General features: G+C 46.7%; 1 protein-coding gene across 12 annotated transcripts in view; it reads right to left on the bottom strand.

Annotated features, from left to right (window-relative positions):
- Positions 1-19,017, bottom strand: part of LOC134927833 (NFX1-type zinc finger-containing protein 1-like) — a 585,162-nt gene that overhangs the window by 479,491 nt on the left and 86,654 nt on the right. For all 12 annotated transcript variants that reach the window (XM_063922818.1, XM_063922822.1, XM_063922829.1 and 9 more), the window contains exon 4: positions 6,458-6,538. In XM_063922818.1, the coding sequence (XP_063778888.1) occupies positions 6,458-6,538 (81 nt within the window). The remainder of the gene's footprint in view (positions 1-6,457; positions 6,539-19,017) is intronic.

Raw genomic sequence — 19,017 nt, 5'->3', positions numbered from 1 at the left:
TGTTACAGAGAGAAATCAATTCATCCAGTTTAATTGGCACATCCCGGATAGTTAAATCATCCTTGATTCTTTCTGAAAGTCCATTCCAAAACGCGGCGATCAGGGCCTCCTCATTCCAGTTTAACTCTGAAGACAACGTGCGAAACTGAATAATATATTGACTGACAGGACGTAAACCTTGACGTAGACGGAGAATCTCCAAGGATGCTGAGGTGGTCCTGCCTGGTTCGTCAAAGATTCTCCGGAAGGAAGATACGAACTCTTTGTAATTAGAGAGGATAGGATCACCTCTCTCCCATAATGGTGATGCCCACTCCAGAGCCTGACCGGAGAGGAGGGCAATAATATATGCAACCTTAGAACGAGCTGATGGGAAACTGGCAGACATCAGTTCAAACTGGATCTCGCATTGATTCAGGAATCCTCTGCAAAGTTTTGGAGTTCCGTCAAACTTACTCGGAGAGGATAACTGCAAGCGGGACGTAGGCAGCGTCACAGGAGAAGCTGTAGTGGTAACTGGGACATCTGGGGTTGGAATCTGGACTTGGAACGTTTTAATAGCCGTATGAAGAGTCTCTAAACGGTCTGCCATAGTTTGCATAAACTGCAATATTTTTGTCTGTATAGACTCCTGGTTTTCCAGACGGGAAAGGATATCTGACGTAGCACCGCCTCCTGCGAATTGGTCACTTGACGGATCCATGTGGCCAGTGCTTACTGTCAGGTCCGGGTGTTTTTGTGAATCCGTTAACCCGGGACCAACCACAGGTGTAGGTGCTGGGCTATGAAGAAAGCAGGGAGGACGAAGAAAGTTCCGATTCATATATTTATTCAAAATAACAATTCAGTAAAGAGTTAACTGACAAGTTGTTAATCATCATATTATACTAAAGTATTGCAGGAATAATATGCAAGAGAAAACTCAAAAATACATAAAAGAAATGTTCATGGAAACATATGCAAAACAAGCTGATGAATAAATGTTGGATTGTCCAAATATAGACGAGCTTTGATGCTGAACTGCAGAATATGATTAACAGGATAATGCAGACATGAAGAGATAACTGTAAGGATTTGCAATGGAGTTTTGAGAGTTAACTGAGAGACTGTGAAGAATTATCCTTGTTATGACAACATAGCAAATATAAACAAGCTTTGATGCTGAACTGCAGAATGTTATTAACTGGATAATGCAGACATGAAGAGATAACTGTAAGGATTTGCAATAAAGTTTTGAGAGTTAACTGAGAGACTGAAGAATTATCCTTGTTATGACAACATAGCAAATATAAACAAGCTTTGATGCTGAACTGCAGATTGTGTTTAACTGGTTAATGCAGACATGGAGAATTAACTGTAAGAATTGGCAATGGAGCTTTGAGAGTTAACTGAGAGACTGATGAATTATCCTTGTAATGACAACATAGCAAATAAAAGTACTGAATTGGGTTACTTGCGGGTTCCGGAGATCACTGTGAAACTGTAGTAGAAGACAAGGTGATGAATGGGTTAAATGCAGAGTTGAACAAACGAACAGCTGAGAGAAACAGAATCCTCCAGACTTTGAATGATAGGCAGACTGACAAGGTAACCTCATGCAGGACACTGGGAATCCAACTATTTCCAATAGGAGTGCAATTAACTGACAGCACAGCAGAGAGCCGGTGGATCTTTCAGCAGTGAAGGCTGCAGACGGACCTCTGGGAACGGAGGCGATATCTGGACCACGGGAATCACACAGGAATGCACGGAGAGAGCTCAGAGCTAGAGCACAGCTTTGATACAACAAAGCACTGGCCCAGAGTAACATAATCCCAGCCTACTTAAAGGCAGCACAAGCACGGGATTGGCTTACACCTGCCCACAGGTGTTTTCACAAGTGCTCTGTATTAGCTATTTGGTCTCCAACATGGCCACATCCTATACAGCAGACACACCGCAGTGCCTTAGGCCATTTGGTCCCCGCACTCACAGTTCCCAGACTCTGCATTACCTGTGCCATTGATCACGCCGTGTCCCCACACGGGCGCACAGCACCGCGAGCAACCGCACTGGCAACGGATGAACCCCAGAACCCGCAGAGGTAAGAGACCGGTTCGTGACATGCGCTCCACGGCGGTGGTACGCACAGTGCTTCCGGTATTGCACCGGCTGGGCGTGCGTTCCACGACCAATGGAACGCATGCTACTTCCGGTTTCGCGGCAATTTGCCGCGATTAGCCGCTGTCTGTATTAGGATGTTGTAGTTTTCTTCCTCTACACCACATTTGATTATGGCTCATTCATTTGAGTAACACGGCTGCCTGTTCTTCAGTTCCATAGGTCGTTTGTAAAGTGTATTTTATCAGTATGGTCATTTCCTGTTGGCTAATTGATGGGCGGGACATGTGTGTGGTCCTTTGCTACATAAGCAATCCTGGGTGCAGTGTGTGGTATGGGCTGCTGGGTATACACCTGTTGTTTTTCTTTCTGTCTTGAAGAAGGCTCGATGGGAGCCGAAACGTCGACACTATATGCTGTTATGCTGACTGTCTCCATGTGAGACACACCTGTGAGTGGCAATAAATTTTTCTATTCTCAAGGAAAAGTGGTGAGTGCCTGTACTCTTTTTGGATATATATATATATATATATATATATATATATATATATATATATATAGATTAATAGAGATGATATTGGTTATCAAAAGTATTTGGATGCTTATAAAGTTATTTTATATATGGCCGATAGATATAATGTGACCTGAGAAGCTACAGCATGGGTGAATACACGGATAAAATGGTGAATTAAGAATTTCCGTATCTGTTGCTAATTTATTTAAGTGAGAATGTATATCAATCCTTAGGGAGGTTAGAGAGAGCCTTGATTACTATGTATAACAGATGTGTAGACTACGAGCGAAAGCCGGGAGACCAATGTGGTCTGGCTCTATGCACCGTATAGTGAGACTGAGGCTTGAAATGCATGCGGCTATGCGCATGTGCGCGCCACGATAATTTGAAATAAAAGGATTCCAAGCTGACAGAGGAAACACTGACTGAGGAAGCCGCCGATGATCGCAGACAGGCGAAGAAATGCATTTTATTATGATCCTGCGGACATCAGGAGAGATCTGCACACATCCAATACACACTGTGAAACCGGATCCAAACCTCCAGATATGAACCAATAAAGGAATTTGCTACCAGGGCCGGGAGTGATCGGACCAGTGTTCCCTATAATTATAGGAAGGATGGATGTGGTAATATTGACTTTTTAAACTATTAAACATGGCCATGTTTTAATTACATTGATTGGCGCCTGCCACTTTAAGAGTTATATCCATAACTGACTGTTGAGAATTTTGACATACAAAAGGATTGAAGAGACACTTTGAGCACAATTGTGTTTAATAGATCGCTGTCTATGGAGTAAGACTCTTACTGGCTGAGCAAAGATTTTCTGATATGGTGCTTTAAATTTACAGCTGTGGTTAATTAACCCTGAAGTGCATCAGAGATACAAGTTATCTTTTTATGAAGCGGGCAACAGTATCTTTTTTAGATGTGAATGTTTAGTTAGGATATAAGTTGCAACAAATGTGTTATTATTCGTCCAGGCTCAGCAGAGGCTGTTAGTATAACTGAACCATTTGATCTAAATTGATCTCTGGAGCTTGGAGGAATAAAATGAGAGTGTATGTTTTCTATAACCATTATTGCATATGACGTGCTAACAATTTAACAGAGTTTATATGTGAAATCATTGAGATCCTTATTTTAGGACGTTATAGAAAGAAATATTAAATAAAAAAGTTTTTTTTAAAGACACGGTTTGCCAGCGCTTTCTTTTGTTTTTTTTGTCTTGTTCCCAGTAAAGTCTTTCCCACACTTCTTCAGTCTAGGAAAGGAGTAACGTCTAAACGTTACCACAGAGTTTGGAGAATATATGAGTCTTGATGTGAATCCATGAAGCCTTCTACGGAAGAATTTCAGGTAGGATGTTTTCTCCATTTTCTACAAGCTGTTGTGGAGGGCCTAAAGTTGGGCTCAATTAAAAGTACAAATTTCAAAAATTGGCCTCCTTTCCAGAAGTTCAGGCTTTCGTGAAAGGCGTATTGCACATCCAACCTCCATTTGTGCCCCGGTGGCACTGTGGAATCTTAGCGTGGGTTGCAGTTCGTTCAATCACATTGGTTTGTACCTTTACAGAAGGTGGAGTTGACATTCATCACTTGGAAAGGGGTCATCAGGTTGGCCTTGGCATGCGCAAGGCGAGTGTCTGACTTAGAGACCTGATCTCACGGGAGACCTTATTTGATCTCTCATGAAGATAGAGCAGAGTTGGAAACTCGTCAACACTTCCTACCGACGGTGGTTGTTTTCTTCCACATGTACCAACCTATTGTGGTGCCTGTGGCTACTGACGCCTTCACTGAGTCAAAAGTCTCTGCAGGAGGTCAGAGTTCTGAAAATGCATGTCGCCAAGACGACTCCGTCTAGGCACACAGGCTCTGTTGTCCGGTTGGCTCCCAACAAGATTGGGTGCTCTGCTTCCATGCAGACCGTTACGCGCTGGATCTGTGGCATGATTCAGCTTGCTCATCCCACGGCATGATTGCTGTTACCGAAATACGTGATTGCCCATTCTGTTGGACAGGTGGGCTCATCCGGGCCGGTGAACAGGGGGATCTCGGCATAGCAACTTTGCCGTGCAGCTGTTTAGCAAACTGTTTGGCTATTTTTTTACAGGTTTGCCACCTTGGCCGATGATGACCTCAACTTTGGTCAATCGGTTCTGCAGAGTCATCCACACTCTCCCGCCGGTTCTAGAGCTTTGGTATAACCCCATGATTCTTGATGTTACCCCAGCATCCTCTAGGACGTATGAGAAAATAGGATTTTAATACCTACCGGTAAATCCTTTTCTCTTAGTCCGTAGAGGATGCTGGGCGCCTGTCCCGGTGTGTACTGTATCTGCAGATATTGACTATGGTTACACACAGGTTGTGTTACAGTTTTTGTGTCAGCATATGCTGCAAATTCTCCATGCCGTTGGTTTGGGTTCTATTGAATGCCACGTTCTGCGGCATACTTGAGGTGTGAGCTGGTAAGATGCTCACCGTGGTTTAACAATAAATCCTTTCCTCGAAATGTCCGTCTCACTGGGCACAGTTCCTTAAACTGGAGTCTGGAAGAGGGGCATAGAGGGAGGAGCCAGGTCACACCACTTTGAAAGTCTTAAAGTGCCCATGTCTCCTGCAGATCCAGTCTATACCCCATGGTTCTTGATGTTACCCCAGCATCCTCTACAGACTAAGAGAAAAGGATTTACCGGTAGGTATTAAAATCCTATTATTTTTTTAAGAAAACACTCTGGAGCTCCAGAGAATGTACCCGGCTCCTTGGACACACTTTTCTAAACGGAGTCTGCAGGAGAAGCAGAGAGGGGAGGATCCAGCACACACTGAACATTTCTTAAGGTGCCAGGCTCCAATGGACCTGATCTATACCCCATGGTACTAATCCATCCCAGTATCCGCTAGGGCAAAATAAATAAGTAGGAAAACCATAAGAAAAGTTATAAAAACTGTTCTAAAACTGCTTGTGTACATTATGGGGGTGATTCCGAGTTGTTCGCTCGCTAGCTGCTTTTAGGAGCATTGCACATGCTAAGCCGCCGCCTACTGGGAGCGTATCTTAGCATAGCAGAATTGCTAACGAAAGCTTCGCTAATTTTCTCGTAACGATTACCCTGCAGTTTCTGAGTAGCTCCAGACTTACTCAGCCATTGCGACCAGCTCAGTCCTTTTCGTTCCTTGTTTGACGTCACAAACACACCCAGCGTTTGCCCAACCACTCCCCCGTTTCTCCAGCCACTCCTGCGTTTTGCAACTCGAACGCCTGCGTTTTTCCGCACACTCCCAAAAAATGGCCAGTTTCCGCCCAGAAACACCCACTTCCTGTCAATCACACTACGATCAGCACAGCGTTGAAAAAGCTTTGTTATGCCGTGAGTAAAATACCTAACTTTTGTGTAAAATAACTAAGCGCATGCGCTCTGCGAACCTTGCGCATGCGCAGTAAGCGACTAATCGCAGTATAGCGAAAATCGGCAATGAGCAAACAACTCGGAATGACCCCCTATGTGCGCAGTTTGTTCCACTTAAGCATCAGAGAAGAAGATAAGGTGGAATATTTACGATTATGAGTCTCAATGATAAAACTTTTAGACAGGGAAGTGGGAGACGGATTCAGTAAAGGATCACTGCTGCTTGAGCAATAATCACCATATTACCCGTCACATACTTATTACATTCTGGGTAATACATTTGGACGTTGTTGATTGGAACTAATTATGTAGTTAGAATAGAAAGAAAACCAGTAACCTGGAGTACATCTATTGCTATAGATGCTTGATCACAAGACGGCATGGAACAAATTATATTACCAGTTTACGATTTAACATTCTATTACCTTGTGCCTTTTTGGAGTCATTGCTGCCTCTGGATGGATTATGCCTGATGTTATCTCCACTTTGTCCTTGGCTGTGACTACCTGCAATAGACAACAAGATTTATTAGATTTAAGGCAGAAGGCAGAGACCTACGGTAGTGATGCATTTAACCTTCGAGAGAGATAAAAGTAGAGAAGTTGAACCTAGCAACCAATCAAATAATTCTAACCGTCATTGTACAGACTATGCTAAATAATGATAGCTAGAGACTGTTTGGCTGATATGGGCAGCTTCTCCAAATTATCGCCAAGATATGAGACATCCCATCCAATATGTGTTCCTTTTTAAAGTACATATGGTACATAGAGAAGTGTCTTTTTCATAATATGCACTGAAATTCCATTAGATGGGTAAGTTCTAGCAGCACACTCTTGGGCACCAATGTAATTTATTACCAGTTATTTATATAGCGCACATATTCCGCAGTGCTTTACAGAAAATATTTGGCCATCACATCAGTCCCTGATCTAATGGATCTTACAATCTAGATTCCCTACTACATGTACACACACACACACATTCACACTAGGGTTAATTTTTTTTTGATCCAATTAACCTACCAGAATATTTTTGGATTGTGGGAAGAAAACGGAGTACCCAGAGGAAACCAACGCAAGTACAGGGAGAATATACAAACTCCACACAGTTAGGGTCATGTGGGATTCGAACCTATAACCTTAGTGTTGTCAGGCAATGATGCTTTAACATAATATTTGTGTTCTATTTGACATAATTTAATTTCTAAACAAATGTGTTTAATTATTCCCAATACATTAAACTGTATCACTGTTAATGTGTTTTACACTTTTTCCTATCTTTTGGCCACATAGTGACTGCATTGAACTTACAGAATTTACTTTCTTATTAACAAGGGACTCATGTACAGTTCCAAATAAACATATGATTTTATGTGTTTTTCCAGGGTCGTAACTAGATGTGTGCTGATGGTGCATTGCCCACAGCGCAAATGCACTGAGGGTGTACCATTTGGCAGCACGCCCCCCCCATGCGGCCGTCATGTCCAGTGTGTAAGTACTGAAAGCCCCTCCGCCACATGTCTACCGCTGCTACAGTCACTATGTGGCATCACACCTCCCCGTCCTGTTATTCCGTCACTGAGACCTGCCGCCGCCACCTCTGAAAGGGAGGGGGAGCGCTACCGCAGGAGGCAGCTCCCGGTCATGAGTGTCTGTGTGTCCCTGTGTAAGCCCTGGATGCCGGATTGCCCCATCCCCCCACACTCTGCCTGCCTAATGTGTGAAAAAGGGGGACTCTGCTGCCATAATATGTAAAAAGGGGACTCTGCTGCCGTAACGTGTAAAAAGGGGACTCTGCTGCTGTAATGTGTAAAAAGGGGGTCTCTGCTGCCGTAATGCGTAAAAATCAGGACTCTGCCTGCCTAATGTGTAAAAGGGGATTCTACCTGCTGTATTGTGTAAAAGGGGGACGTTACGGCACTGTGTTTTTTGCTGCAAAATGCAGCTGTACATACTCAGAATATGAAATAAAAAAAGCAGTATGTCACAGTCTGTATGCAAACTCAGTCATATCCCAGGTTGTGCCTCTGCAATCTTAGAGAGGCATATGGGGGAGAGAAGGGGATCTGATGTAGCATCATGCAAGCTATGTAGAGGGAAAAAGGTGCAGACATGCCCGCACAACTTACAAGTCAGGTATAAAGGAAAGAGCTGCAGAACTCATACAGTAAGAGACATACCTGTTGCAGCTGCCTCTCCTGGTGCAAGTTCAATGCTGTTGCTGATAATCAACAGCACAGACCTAGCATTGGGGGTCATTCTGACCCGATCGCACGCTGCAGTTTATCGCAGCGGTGCGATCGGGTCAGAACTGTGCATGCCGAAGGCCATCGCTGCAGTGCGATCACCTCTGCCTGATTGACAGGCAGAGGCGGTCGCTGGGCGGGGGACGGACGAAACGGCAGCGTTTGGTCACCGTTTCGTGGGCACGGTCCAGCCAATGCAGGCGTGGCTGGGCCGTGAGGGGAAGGGGGGTTGTCCGCAGCGGCTGCATGATGTCACATGCAGCCGCTGCGGGTCCGGGAGCGACGAGTAGCTCCCAGCCAGCACGCTAAAGCTGCGCTGGCTGGGAGTTACTCCTAAAGTGCAAAAGCATTGCCGCTGTGTGATGCTTTTGCACTTCTGCTTGGGGGGCCAGCACTGACATGTGGGGCGGGATAGCCCTGTGCTGGGCGTCCCCACGCATGTGTGTGGACATGATCGTAGCCCTGCAAAATTTTGCAGGGCTACGATCAACTTGGAATGACCCCCATTGTTCTGTGGGCCTCCCCCTAAAAGTAAATCTAGCACTAGTGCTGCTAGCCTAATAAAGGCAGCAACAAAATCAGAGGAGCAAAAAATGCGAGTTCCCTAATAAATTGTCACTACGTCCACTAGGTTTTGCCAGACATGGCTGCTGGCACCATAACAGGGAAATTTGCCACATGGTTTCCTCCTGTCATAGTGACAACTAGACCTACAGTAGTCAGCTTGGGTATGTATTCCCTGGGGACATGGGGCTTCACCTAAGAAAACCAGCTCAATACTGACAGCATGCCCTGGACCTGTAGTGTGGGAAAAACACATAATGTAAAAACATACAAAAAGAAAGAGTTATGATAAAACGTACCTTCGTTAACTCTTTTCTTCAAGGTCCATGGGCTCCACAGGGTTAACCTTTGGGTATGCTGGTGAAGACCACGACTGTAAATGAACAGCTATGCTTGTGAGCCTCCCAGGATGCACTGGGCTCTTCTCCCCTCATACACTGCCCCCATGGTCAGGCAATTCAGTTTTAGTTAACAAACCCAAAGTATGAGCTGGAGAGAGGAAAGAAGGAAGAATGGTACACACAGGAAATCACACTCTCATAGAAAAGAGAAGGGAACTTGTGACCCTAAAGGCAAATAATTGAAGCTAGATGTGTCAGGCTGGGCACCCTATGGATCCCATGAACCTTGAAGAAAAGAGTTAATGAAGGTAAGCTTTACCATAACTCTTTATTTTCTTCTTCGGGGTCCACAGTCTCCACAGGGTTAACCTTGGGATGTCCCAAAACAGTTGTAATAGGGAGGTAAAATAGGGAGGGAATGCTCCTAAGTTGAAAGGAGGACATTGTGGCCAATGGTTGCATCCTGGGGGGCAAACGGATCACAGGCATAGAACCTAAGAAACGTGTGGGCAGAAGACTATGTAGCAGCCTTGCATAATTGTTCAGCAGATGCTCCGCGGCGTGCTCCCACGAAGGTCCCACAAAGCGAGCAGAGTGAGCAGAGACTGTACTTGGCACAGGAAGATCAGCCTGCGTGTAAGCCTGTGAGATGGTCCACGTAGATCCTCAAGGCACAGAATACATCCAAGGAGGCTTCCTCCTGTGAAAGACCAGGTTCCTGGAAGGCCGGTACCACAATGGGTTCACTGATATGGAATTTAGACACTACTTTAGGTAGGTATCCCCTTTTAGTCCGGAGGACTACCCGGTCCTGGTGAAATATCAAAAAGGGGGAGCGACAGGAGAGAGCTCCCAAGTCAGAAACTCATTGGACTGAAGCTATAGCCATAATAAAGTCTTAGCGGTGAGCCACTTGAGGTCCACCATTTCCAATGGTTCAAAAGGAGTCCATGCAATGCCCGAAGGACCAAGAACAGATCCCACAGAGCAATCAGAGGGAGAAATGGAGGCTGTATCCAGAGTACCCCCTAGAGGAAGGTACACATGTTTGGTAAGGGAGCCAGTCTTTGCTGAAACCAGATGGACAAGGCCGAAACCTGGACCTTCAGGGAAGCCAAGTGAAGACCCATGGTTAGGCCAGCCTGTAAGAAGTCTAACAGCTGAAGGATCCTGAGAACCTTAGGGTTGTAGTTACAGTGAGCACACCACTGAAACTAGGAGTGCCAGATGCGGTAATAGATACATGTTGAGGCTGGTTTCCGAGCCTGAAGCATTGGGCCTAATTCAGAGTTGATCGCAGCAGCAAATTTGTTAGCAAAAGGGCAAAACCATGGCCATCATTCCGAGTTGATCGCTCGCTGGCTAGTTTTAGCAGCTGTGCAAACGCTATGCCGCCGCCCACTGGGGAGTGTATTTTAGCTTAGCAGAAGTGCAAACGCACATGCAGCCGAGCTCTGCAAAAACAGTTTGTGCAGTTTCAGAGTAGCTCTGAACCTACTCAGCACTTGCGATCACTCAACCTATTCGTGTTCGGATTTGACGTCATACACCCGCCCAGCGAACGCCCAGCCACGCCTGCATTTTTTCAGACACGTCTGCGTTTTTGCAAACACTCCCTGAAAATGGTCAGTTGACACCCAGAAACGCCCCCTTCCTGTCAATCTTCTTGCAGCCGTCAATGTGACTGAAAACTTCACTAGAACCTGTGCACAACCACAACGGGCTTTCTACCCGTATGTCATGCGTGCACATTGCAGTGCATACGCATGCGCATAAATGCCGATTTTTAGCCTGATCTCTGCGCTGCGAACAACATCAGCTAGCGATCAACTCGGAATGACCCCCGTGTGCACTGCAGGGGGGGACAGATATAACATGTGCAGAGAGAGTTAGATTTGGATGGGATGTGTTCAAACTGAAATTTAAATTGCAGTGTAAAATAAAGCAGCCAGTACCATGCACAGAAACAATATACAGTAACCCACCCAAATCTAAATCTCTCTGCAAATGTTATATCTGCCCCCCTTGCAGTGCACATGGGGGTCATTCTGACCCGATCGCACGCTGCGCTTCTTCGCAGCCATGCAATCGGGTTGGAACTGCGCATGCGCGGTGGCCGTATTGTGCAGGCTCGTCGGCAGCGACGCCTCTAATGAAGAAAGTGGGCGCAGTGGCGACTGCAAGAAGACTGACAGGAGGCAGGCGGATCCGGGCGTCAACTCACCGTTTTCGGAGCGTGGAGATCCGAACGCAGGCGTGTCGAGGCGTTCGGAGGGCGGACGTCTGACATCAATTCTAGGACCTGCAACGCTGAAGTGATCGCACAGGGTGAGTAATTCGGGATCCGGACTGAAAGTCGACAGTAACTAGGTCGACAATGTCTAGGTCGACCACTATTGGTCGACAGTAACTAGGTCGACAGGGTGTCTAGGTCGACAGGGTCTTTAGGTCGACATGTTCTAGGTCGACTGGTCAAAAGGTCGACATGAGTTTTTCAATTTTTTTTTCTTTTTTTGAACCTTTTCACACTTAACGATCCACATGGACTACGATTGGAACGGTAATCTGTGCCGAGCGAAGCGGTAGCGGAGCGAAGGCACCATGCCCGAAGCATGGCGAGCGAAGCGAGCCATGCGAGGGGTGACGCGGTGCACTAATTGGGGTTCCCGGTCACTCTACGAAGAAAACAACACCAAAATAACATGAAAAACTCATGTCGACCTTTTGACCTGTCGACCTAGAACATGTCGACCTAATGACCCTGTCGACCTAGACACCCTGTCGACCTAGTTACTGTCGACCAATAGTGGTCGACCTAGACATTGTCGACCTAGTTACTGTCGACTTTCAATACCACACCCGAGTAATTCTTACCCTAGTCTAGTTCTGCACAAAACTTTTTTGGCACAGCAGGGCTGCACAAGCGAACGCAGTCTTGCTATGCAAAAAGACACTCCTCAATAGGAGACGTCTATCTGATCACACGGGCAGCAAAAAGTTGCTGCGTGCGATCAGGTCAGAATGAGGGCCATGGTTTTGCCCAACTGCTAACAAATTTGCTGCTGCGATCAGATCTGAATTACCACCGCCCCAGTAAAACCTTTGTCCCTTAGGAGGGGTGTAATGAATCTAGAATTAATAACTCTCTTGGATCAATGGCGACCAGAGTAATATGTGTGTGTCAGAATTCCCATAAGCATCAGCACTTAGAGAAAAAGCACACGTTCACTCCGTGTCATGTTAAAGCAATTTCTTAGTTTAATTTTCCAGTGTCTAGTTCTTATACCTTCTAACAAGCAGGTGTGTTCATAGCATAATAGTGCAGTCATACAATTAATTTTAATTGGATTCAAACAATCAATAAACAGAAAAAACGTATCTTATAACTTTTCTAGAATATATGAGAGCGAAGCGTTGGAGTATAGTACCATTGGAGCTGCTAGTTTACCTCATCTCATTATTTCTGTAAGTGAAGTTACATTTTATCTAAAAAACATTCCATTGTTATGAAGCGAACTATCTACTCAGTTTCTTGAGAATATATGAGTTTTGTGTTTTGAATAACATTTTACTTAAAGGTGTATTACATAAAAAAAGTGTTTGCATTCAAAGATGGAGTCCATATGGGCAAAGTCATGTCCAGATCTATCAGGTGTCTGAAGAGCCATGCCGTCAAAGTGAAGCAGATCCGGATGGAGGCTGTGCCCCTGAGAGAGCAGGTCTGGACTAAGAGGCAGAGGGAAGGGCTCTTCTATGGATAGACATAGAAGATCCGTGAACCAATGACGCCTGGTCCAGGTCGGAGCCATGAGGATGAGCATGCCGCCGTCCTTCTTGAATTTGCAAAGCACTCTGGGAAGGAGAGATATGGGGTGGAGAGAAATGCCAGATGAAAGGTCCATGGGACTGTGAATGCGTCCACGAAGCTTGCCACCGGATCTCATGTCCTGACCCTGTACACTGGGACTTTGTGGTTGTGTTTGGAGGCCATGAGGTCCACTCTGGAAGACCCTATTTGTGTATCAGAAGCTGAAAAATGTCCGGATGGAGAGACCACTCTCCAGCATGAACATCCTGTCGACTGCGCAAGTCTGCTTCCCAGTTGTGGACTTCCGGAATGAATATTGCGGGGATGGCCAGAAGACAGAGTTCCACCCATCCACACTGCAAGTACCTCCTTGTTGATTTATAAAAGCCACTGCTGTGTCTGACTGGATTTGAACCTGAGAACCCTGTAGGAGGTCCTGAGCCATTTGAAGGACACAGTACACTGCCCAACGTTCCAGGATGTTGATCAGAAGATGCAGGACACCAAATCAGAGATATTGCTGATGACATGATGCAATAGGCACATGGATATCCAGGGAGACCATATAATCCCCAGGTTGCATAGCCAGGACAATGAAGTGTAGGGTTTCCATTTGAAACTTGGGTACCTTGAGGTATTTGGTCAGCAACTTTAAATTCAGAATGGGGCGATAGGATCCATTTGGTTTCTGAACCAAAATATGTGTCGAATAGAACCCCTGGCCCTGTTGCGACAATGGGACAGGGATAATGACACCCGACTATAGTAAGGAGTGAAGTACACCCCTGAGCAACTGAGCTTTGGCAGGATCTGTGGGTAGAGTGGTAGGAAAGTATTGTCTAGGGGGGCGCTTCAGGGAGGAGAGAGCGTATCTGTGAGAGACCGCTTCTTGGACCCAGGCATCTGTCATGATTTGATGCCATGCGTGGGCGAACTGAAGAAGTCGACCTCCCACCCTGGGGTCCCCCTGGGGGAGGCTTATCACAACAAGTGGAGGGTTTATCCTCTGGCCTGGTAGTTGGACGTCTAGTGGGTTTGGAGGTGTTGGCTGTCTGAGATAGACGTGGAAAAGTCTGACCCTTGGCCTTGCATTGTGGACGAATGAACCGAAATAATGAAGTCTTAGGCTGCACTGAAGAAGCCGAAGGTAAGCTAGCTGTCTTGGAAGTTGCCAGTTTCTCTACAATATTATCCAGTTTCGGTCCAAACAGGAAATCACCCGTGTATGGCAGAACTTTTAGGGCCTTCTTGGCATCCGAATCCGCCTTCCATGAATGGAGCTACACTATGCGGTGTGCCGCAATGGACACAACAGAAGCTTTGGAGGATAACAGAACAGAATCCAAAGCAGCTTCACCAATGTAGTAGGCCGCATCTCTGATATTGGCAATAAGGGACAATTGTTCCGTGGTAGGCTCAGACGTGAAACTCTGTTCAAGTATGTTAGCCAAGTTTCTATGGCTTTAGTCACCCAGGATGTAGCCGTAATCAGTCTGGCTGTGGCTCCTGTAATGAATGTACAAAGATTTAAGACACGTATCTAGTTGTCTATCCGGTAGTTCCTTAAGAGTGGACGCAGTCAGGATAGGAAGGACGGAACTTTTAATTAAAAGTGTGACATGAGCATCCAGCGGAGGTGAAGTTTTCCATTTTGCACAATCAGTTTCGGGTAATGGGTAAAAGGAGCTGAACCTTTTAGGAACTGTAAATGTCTTAGTAGGAGTTTTCCAAGCCTCATTTTTATCTTCTGAGAAGTGATCCTAACACTACCTTTTGCTGCTCGCGTAGAGGATCCTTAGACAGAGGGACTGGTTCAGCATCTTCTAATTGAAGTGAAAATTTAACTGCCCTAATCTATGCAGCCACATGAAATTTGGGATTTACCTCCTCATCCCCTAAAGGGGGATTCTGCATAAGAAATCTCTGCATGATCTGCAGGAACAGATGACTCTTTAGAATCATTTAGTGTTATAGACTGGGAGGTAGGCACAATACGTTTAGTTGCAGTAGGTGTTGGTAGTGCCACTTTGCCCTGTACTAAATGTTAAAATGCAGCAGAGGTAGCAGCCAAACTATGCACCAAGCTAGAGAATGAGTCCAACCATGGAGGAGGGACAGGTGGGGACAGTGGTGCATGTATAAAAAAATTCTTAGTGGTACTGTGTGCGCACGCCAAAAATGGGCATGGCCAATGAAAATTGGAGCGTGATACACATATGACCCCAATAGTGCAGTGCCAGATACACATATGCCTCCAGTAGTGCCAGATAAACATATGCCCACACAGTGCCAGATAAACATACCCCCATAGTGCCAGATATGCCCACAGTGCCAGATACACATATGCCCCCACAGTGCAGATACACATATGCCTCCACATTGCCAGATATGCCCCCACATTGCCAGACACACATATGCCCCAACAGTGCCAGATACAAATATGCCCCCACAGTGCCAGATACACATATGCCCCCACAATGCCAGATATGCCCCCACAGTGCCAGATACAGATATGCCCCCACAGTGCTAGATATGCTCCCATGGTACCAGATACACATATGCCCCCAATTGTGCCAGATATGCCCCCACAGGGCCAGATACACATAAGCCCCCACGGTGCCAGATATGCCCCCACGGTGCCAGGTAAGCCCCCACGGTGCCAGATATGCCACACATTGCCAGATACACATGTCCCCACAGTGCCAGATATGCCCCACATTGCCAGATACACACGTCCCCATGGTGCCAGATATGCCCCCATAGTGCTAGACACACATATGCCTCTATAGTGCCAGATATGCCCCTACAGTGCTAGATATGCCCCCACATTGCCAGATACACAAGCCCTCACAGTGCCAGATCTGCCCCCACAGTGCCAGATATGCCCCCACAGTGCTACATACACATATGCCCCCATAGTGCCAGATATGCCCCCACAGTGCTAGATATGCCCCCACATTGCCAAATACACATGCCCTCACGGTGCCAGATCTACCCCCACAGTGCCAGATATGCCCCCACAGTGCTAGATACACATATGCCCCCATAGTGCCAGATATGCCCCCATAGTGCTAGATATGCCCCCACATTGCCAGATACACATGCCCTCATGGTGCTAGATCTGCCCCCACAGTGCAAGATATGCCCCACATTGCCAGATACACATGCACCCACGGTGCCAGATATGCCCCCACAGTGCCAGATATGCCCCACATTAATAAAAAGTATTAACTGCGCTTAGGAAATTTATATAAAATAGCAGCTCTTAAAAGGGTAATAAAACAATAAATAGATAATTTGAGAGCGCTTGATAATGTAATACCATATGTGTTTGCGCAAAACGTGAAAATAAAAGTATAGTTAAATTAATGTACTGTATACAGCTCTTTTATAGAAATGGTTGTTGTCCATATGAGGAGGGGATTCCTTTTAGTGCCGATTCCAGATGCAGGTACTTTTTAGATTCCTATCTCTCCCTGTCTAAAAGTACCTGTGACACTGACCACACGCGGCTCCTGTCAGCGGCTTCCTCTCAGCGCAGCGGTGTGTTGTAGCTCTGGCGGCTGGTCTCCTCTGTGTGCGGTCCTCCGTCGCCCGTCGGCGGCTGGGAACTTGCTTGCTCACAGTCTCCTCTGCTGTTTTATTGTACGCCTAACGCGTTTCAGGCACAATGCCCTTTGTCTAGGATGCCCCACATTGTCAGATACACATACACCCATGGTGCCAGATATGCCCCCACAGTGCTAGATACACATATGCCCCCACAGTGCCAGATATGCCCAAACAGTGCCAGATATGTCCCCACATTGCCAGATACACATGTCCTCATGGTGCCAGATATGCCACCAGCAGTGCAACTCACCGTTGTTGCTGCCTGGGGCAGGCATTTGCATCTGCTGCTGTTGTGGCGGAGAGGGGAGCGCAGCACACGCCTCTCCTGTATCTATCTTGCCATCAGTCCGGTCCCCTCCCGCGGTGGCGGGGTCCTGTATCTCACTGAGATCTGGCGCCGGTCCGCGAGCCAAACAGAGCTTGCGGCCCGGCAGAAGCGGCTCCTGATTGGCTGCCGGTCCGCGAGCTCTGATTGGCTCACGAACCGGCATTTGTGTACACGCCGCTGCTGCCGCCAGACTTGGAGTGAAGCCAACAGTCCAGTCACCGGACTGACTGGGGGGGGGGGCAGGAGAGGGGTACCGGTGTCTGCAAGGTGCTGCATACCGGCTGGGAGTTTCTTACCGGTACGCCGTACCGCCCCGTACCGCCATACTTGCAGCACTGGTGTTAATGGCTGCTGGAATCCCACGGGGGGAGCCATAGCGGGCTGTACTGTTTGTGGTAGATCCATAGGGGAAGTTACGGGGGGGGGGGGGGTAGCAATACTGTCAGCAATCTTTACCAGTAGAGTAGAAAAAGAAGCCAATGGAGGCTCTTGTACTGGAACTGTGGGGACGTAGGTGCCCCCGTCTACTTTTCTTTTGCTAGACATGACTGTTATAAGTGTACACACACGATATGGTAATGTGAAGAGTGTAACTGGAACAGTATGTGACAAAGAGCCTTAACAAATAAAATGTAATGTGTGACAGAGTAAACCTAAAACACACCAGTATTCAAGAGTTACTGAAGAAAAGAAAAAAGTACAGGGACAGCAAATATACTATACAATGTAGAAAACAGAAAAGTTCAAACAGCAGCAATAGCATAAGTCACATACAATATAGAAATAAAATTTTAACTGCAATGGGCACTTGTATCAACTACACAGCCATGTGGAGAAGGCTGGTAGAATGCAGTGATATATACAACCTGCGATGAGGTGAGGTATAAAGGGGCACACAACCCAACACTCCTGGAAACCTGCAGAGCTTTCAGCTATGGCTGGCCAGTGTCTCTGTCAAGGAGGATGAGGGAGGAGCAGCCCAGGGCGGGAAGACTGCAGTGGAATGGCGCCCTGGGCTGGCAGAGGGGCTGCTGGGGAAGCATTGACCTCCCCTATGCTGATTTCCACCACCGGTTCTCCTGGCTTGTAATAGGTCCCCAGTGCCAGTGTACATTAAGCCCTGGTGATCTAGTGCAGCTGTGGGGGCAGTCAATGGTCTACGCCACAGGTCCATCTCCCGGGACTGGTGGCATAAGGACTGCACAGTGTCCGTGTCCCACAAGTGGGAACCCACCTTACCTGTCCCCCTATGTCTGGTGCAGTCCCTTGGGTGTCCCCTGTGTTTCCTGTGCTAGTAGAACTGAACAAGGGGACCCACCGAAATCACTGACCCACTCATGGTGTCGCGGCCCAGATGGGGTGTAGAAGCATCAACAATGGCATCCCTTGGACTGCCAGGCGCTGAATGCTCATAAAAGAAAAGAAAATTAAAAAACAAAAAGCTTGCACTGCATGCTGTAGCCCCCGTTCAGTTGCGACCAGCCCCTGCTGGCACCGAAAAAAACTGAGTGCATGAGAATGGGGGAGCAGTATGAAGGGAGAGGAGCCCAGTGCATCCTGGGAGGCTCACAAGCTTAGCTGTTCGGTGCCAGTCCTGGTCTTGGACCCCAAAGAAGAAAAACCCTACATATTTAAAAATACTTTTATTAAAAACAAAACACTGACAAAGCCCTATTTCTCAGATTGCTCTTCTAAATCCAGTTGGATTCCCCTTCAATGCTTGCAGGAATTCACTTTTTGCATTTTAGGAAACACAAATAAAAAAATCACATACAGTAGGTCTATGCTTATTGGTCCTTATGCAAAGAACTCAGAAGTGCACTAGTACTGTACTTACATTTTTACTGTGGGGTATTCCATCAATTTGAATAAGATCATGGGTAATCTCTATTGTAGCATACTGCCGGCGGTAAGAATACTGATGCCAGCATCCTGGTAGATTAAATCCCGACAGGGGAGGTAAGAGTATTCCCCCTGCTCCCCTAATCTTAACCCTCCCTTCCCGCAGCCCAACCCTAACCTCCCCCATTAGTGTCTGACCCCTCCTTTGCAGCCTAACCCTACACCCCTGGGCGGTGCTAAAC

Source organism: Pseudophryne corroboree, chromosome 5 (genome assembly GCF_028390025.1).
Source record: "Pseudophryne corroboree isolate aPseCor3 chromosome 5, aPseCor3.hap2, whole genome shotgun sequence".
In the NCBI taxonomy this organism is placed as follows: domain Eukaryota; kingdom Metazoa; phylum Chordata; class Amphibia; order Anura; family Myobatrachidae; genus Pseudophryne; species Pseudophryne corroboree.
The sequence above is the reverse complement of the archived record's forward strand: the minus strand, read 5'-3'. Positions and strand labels throughout refer to the sequence as shown.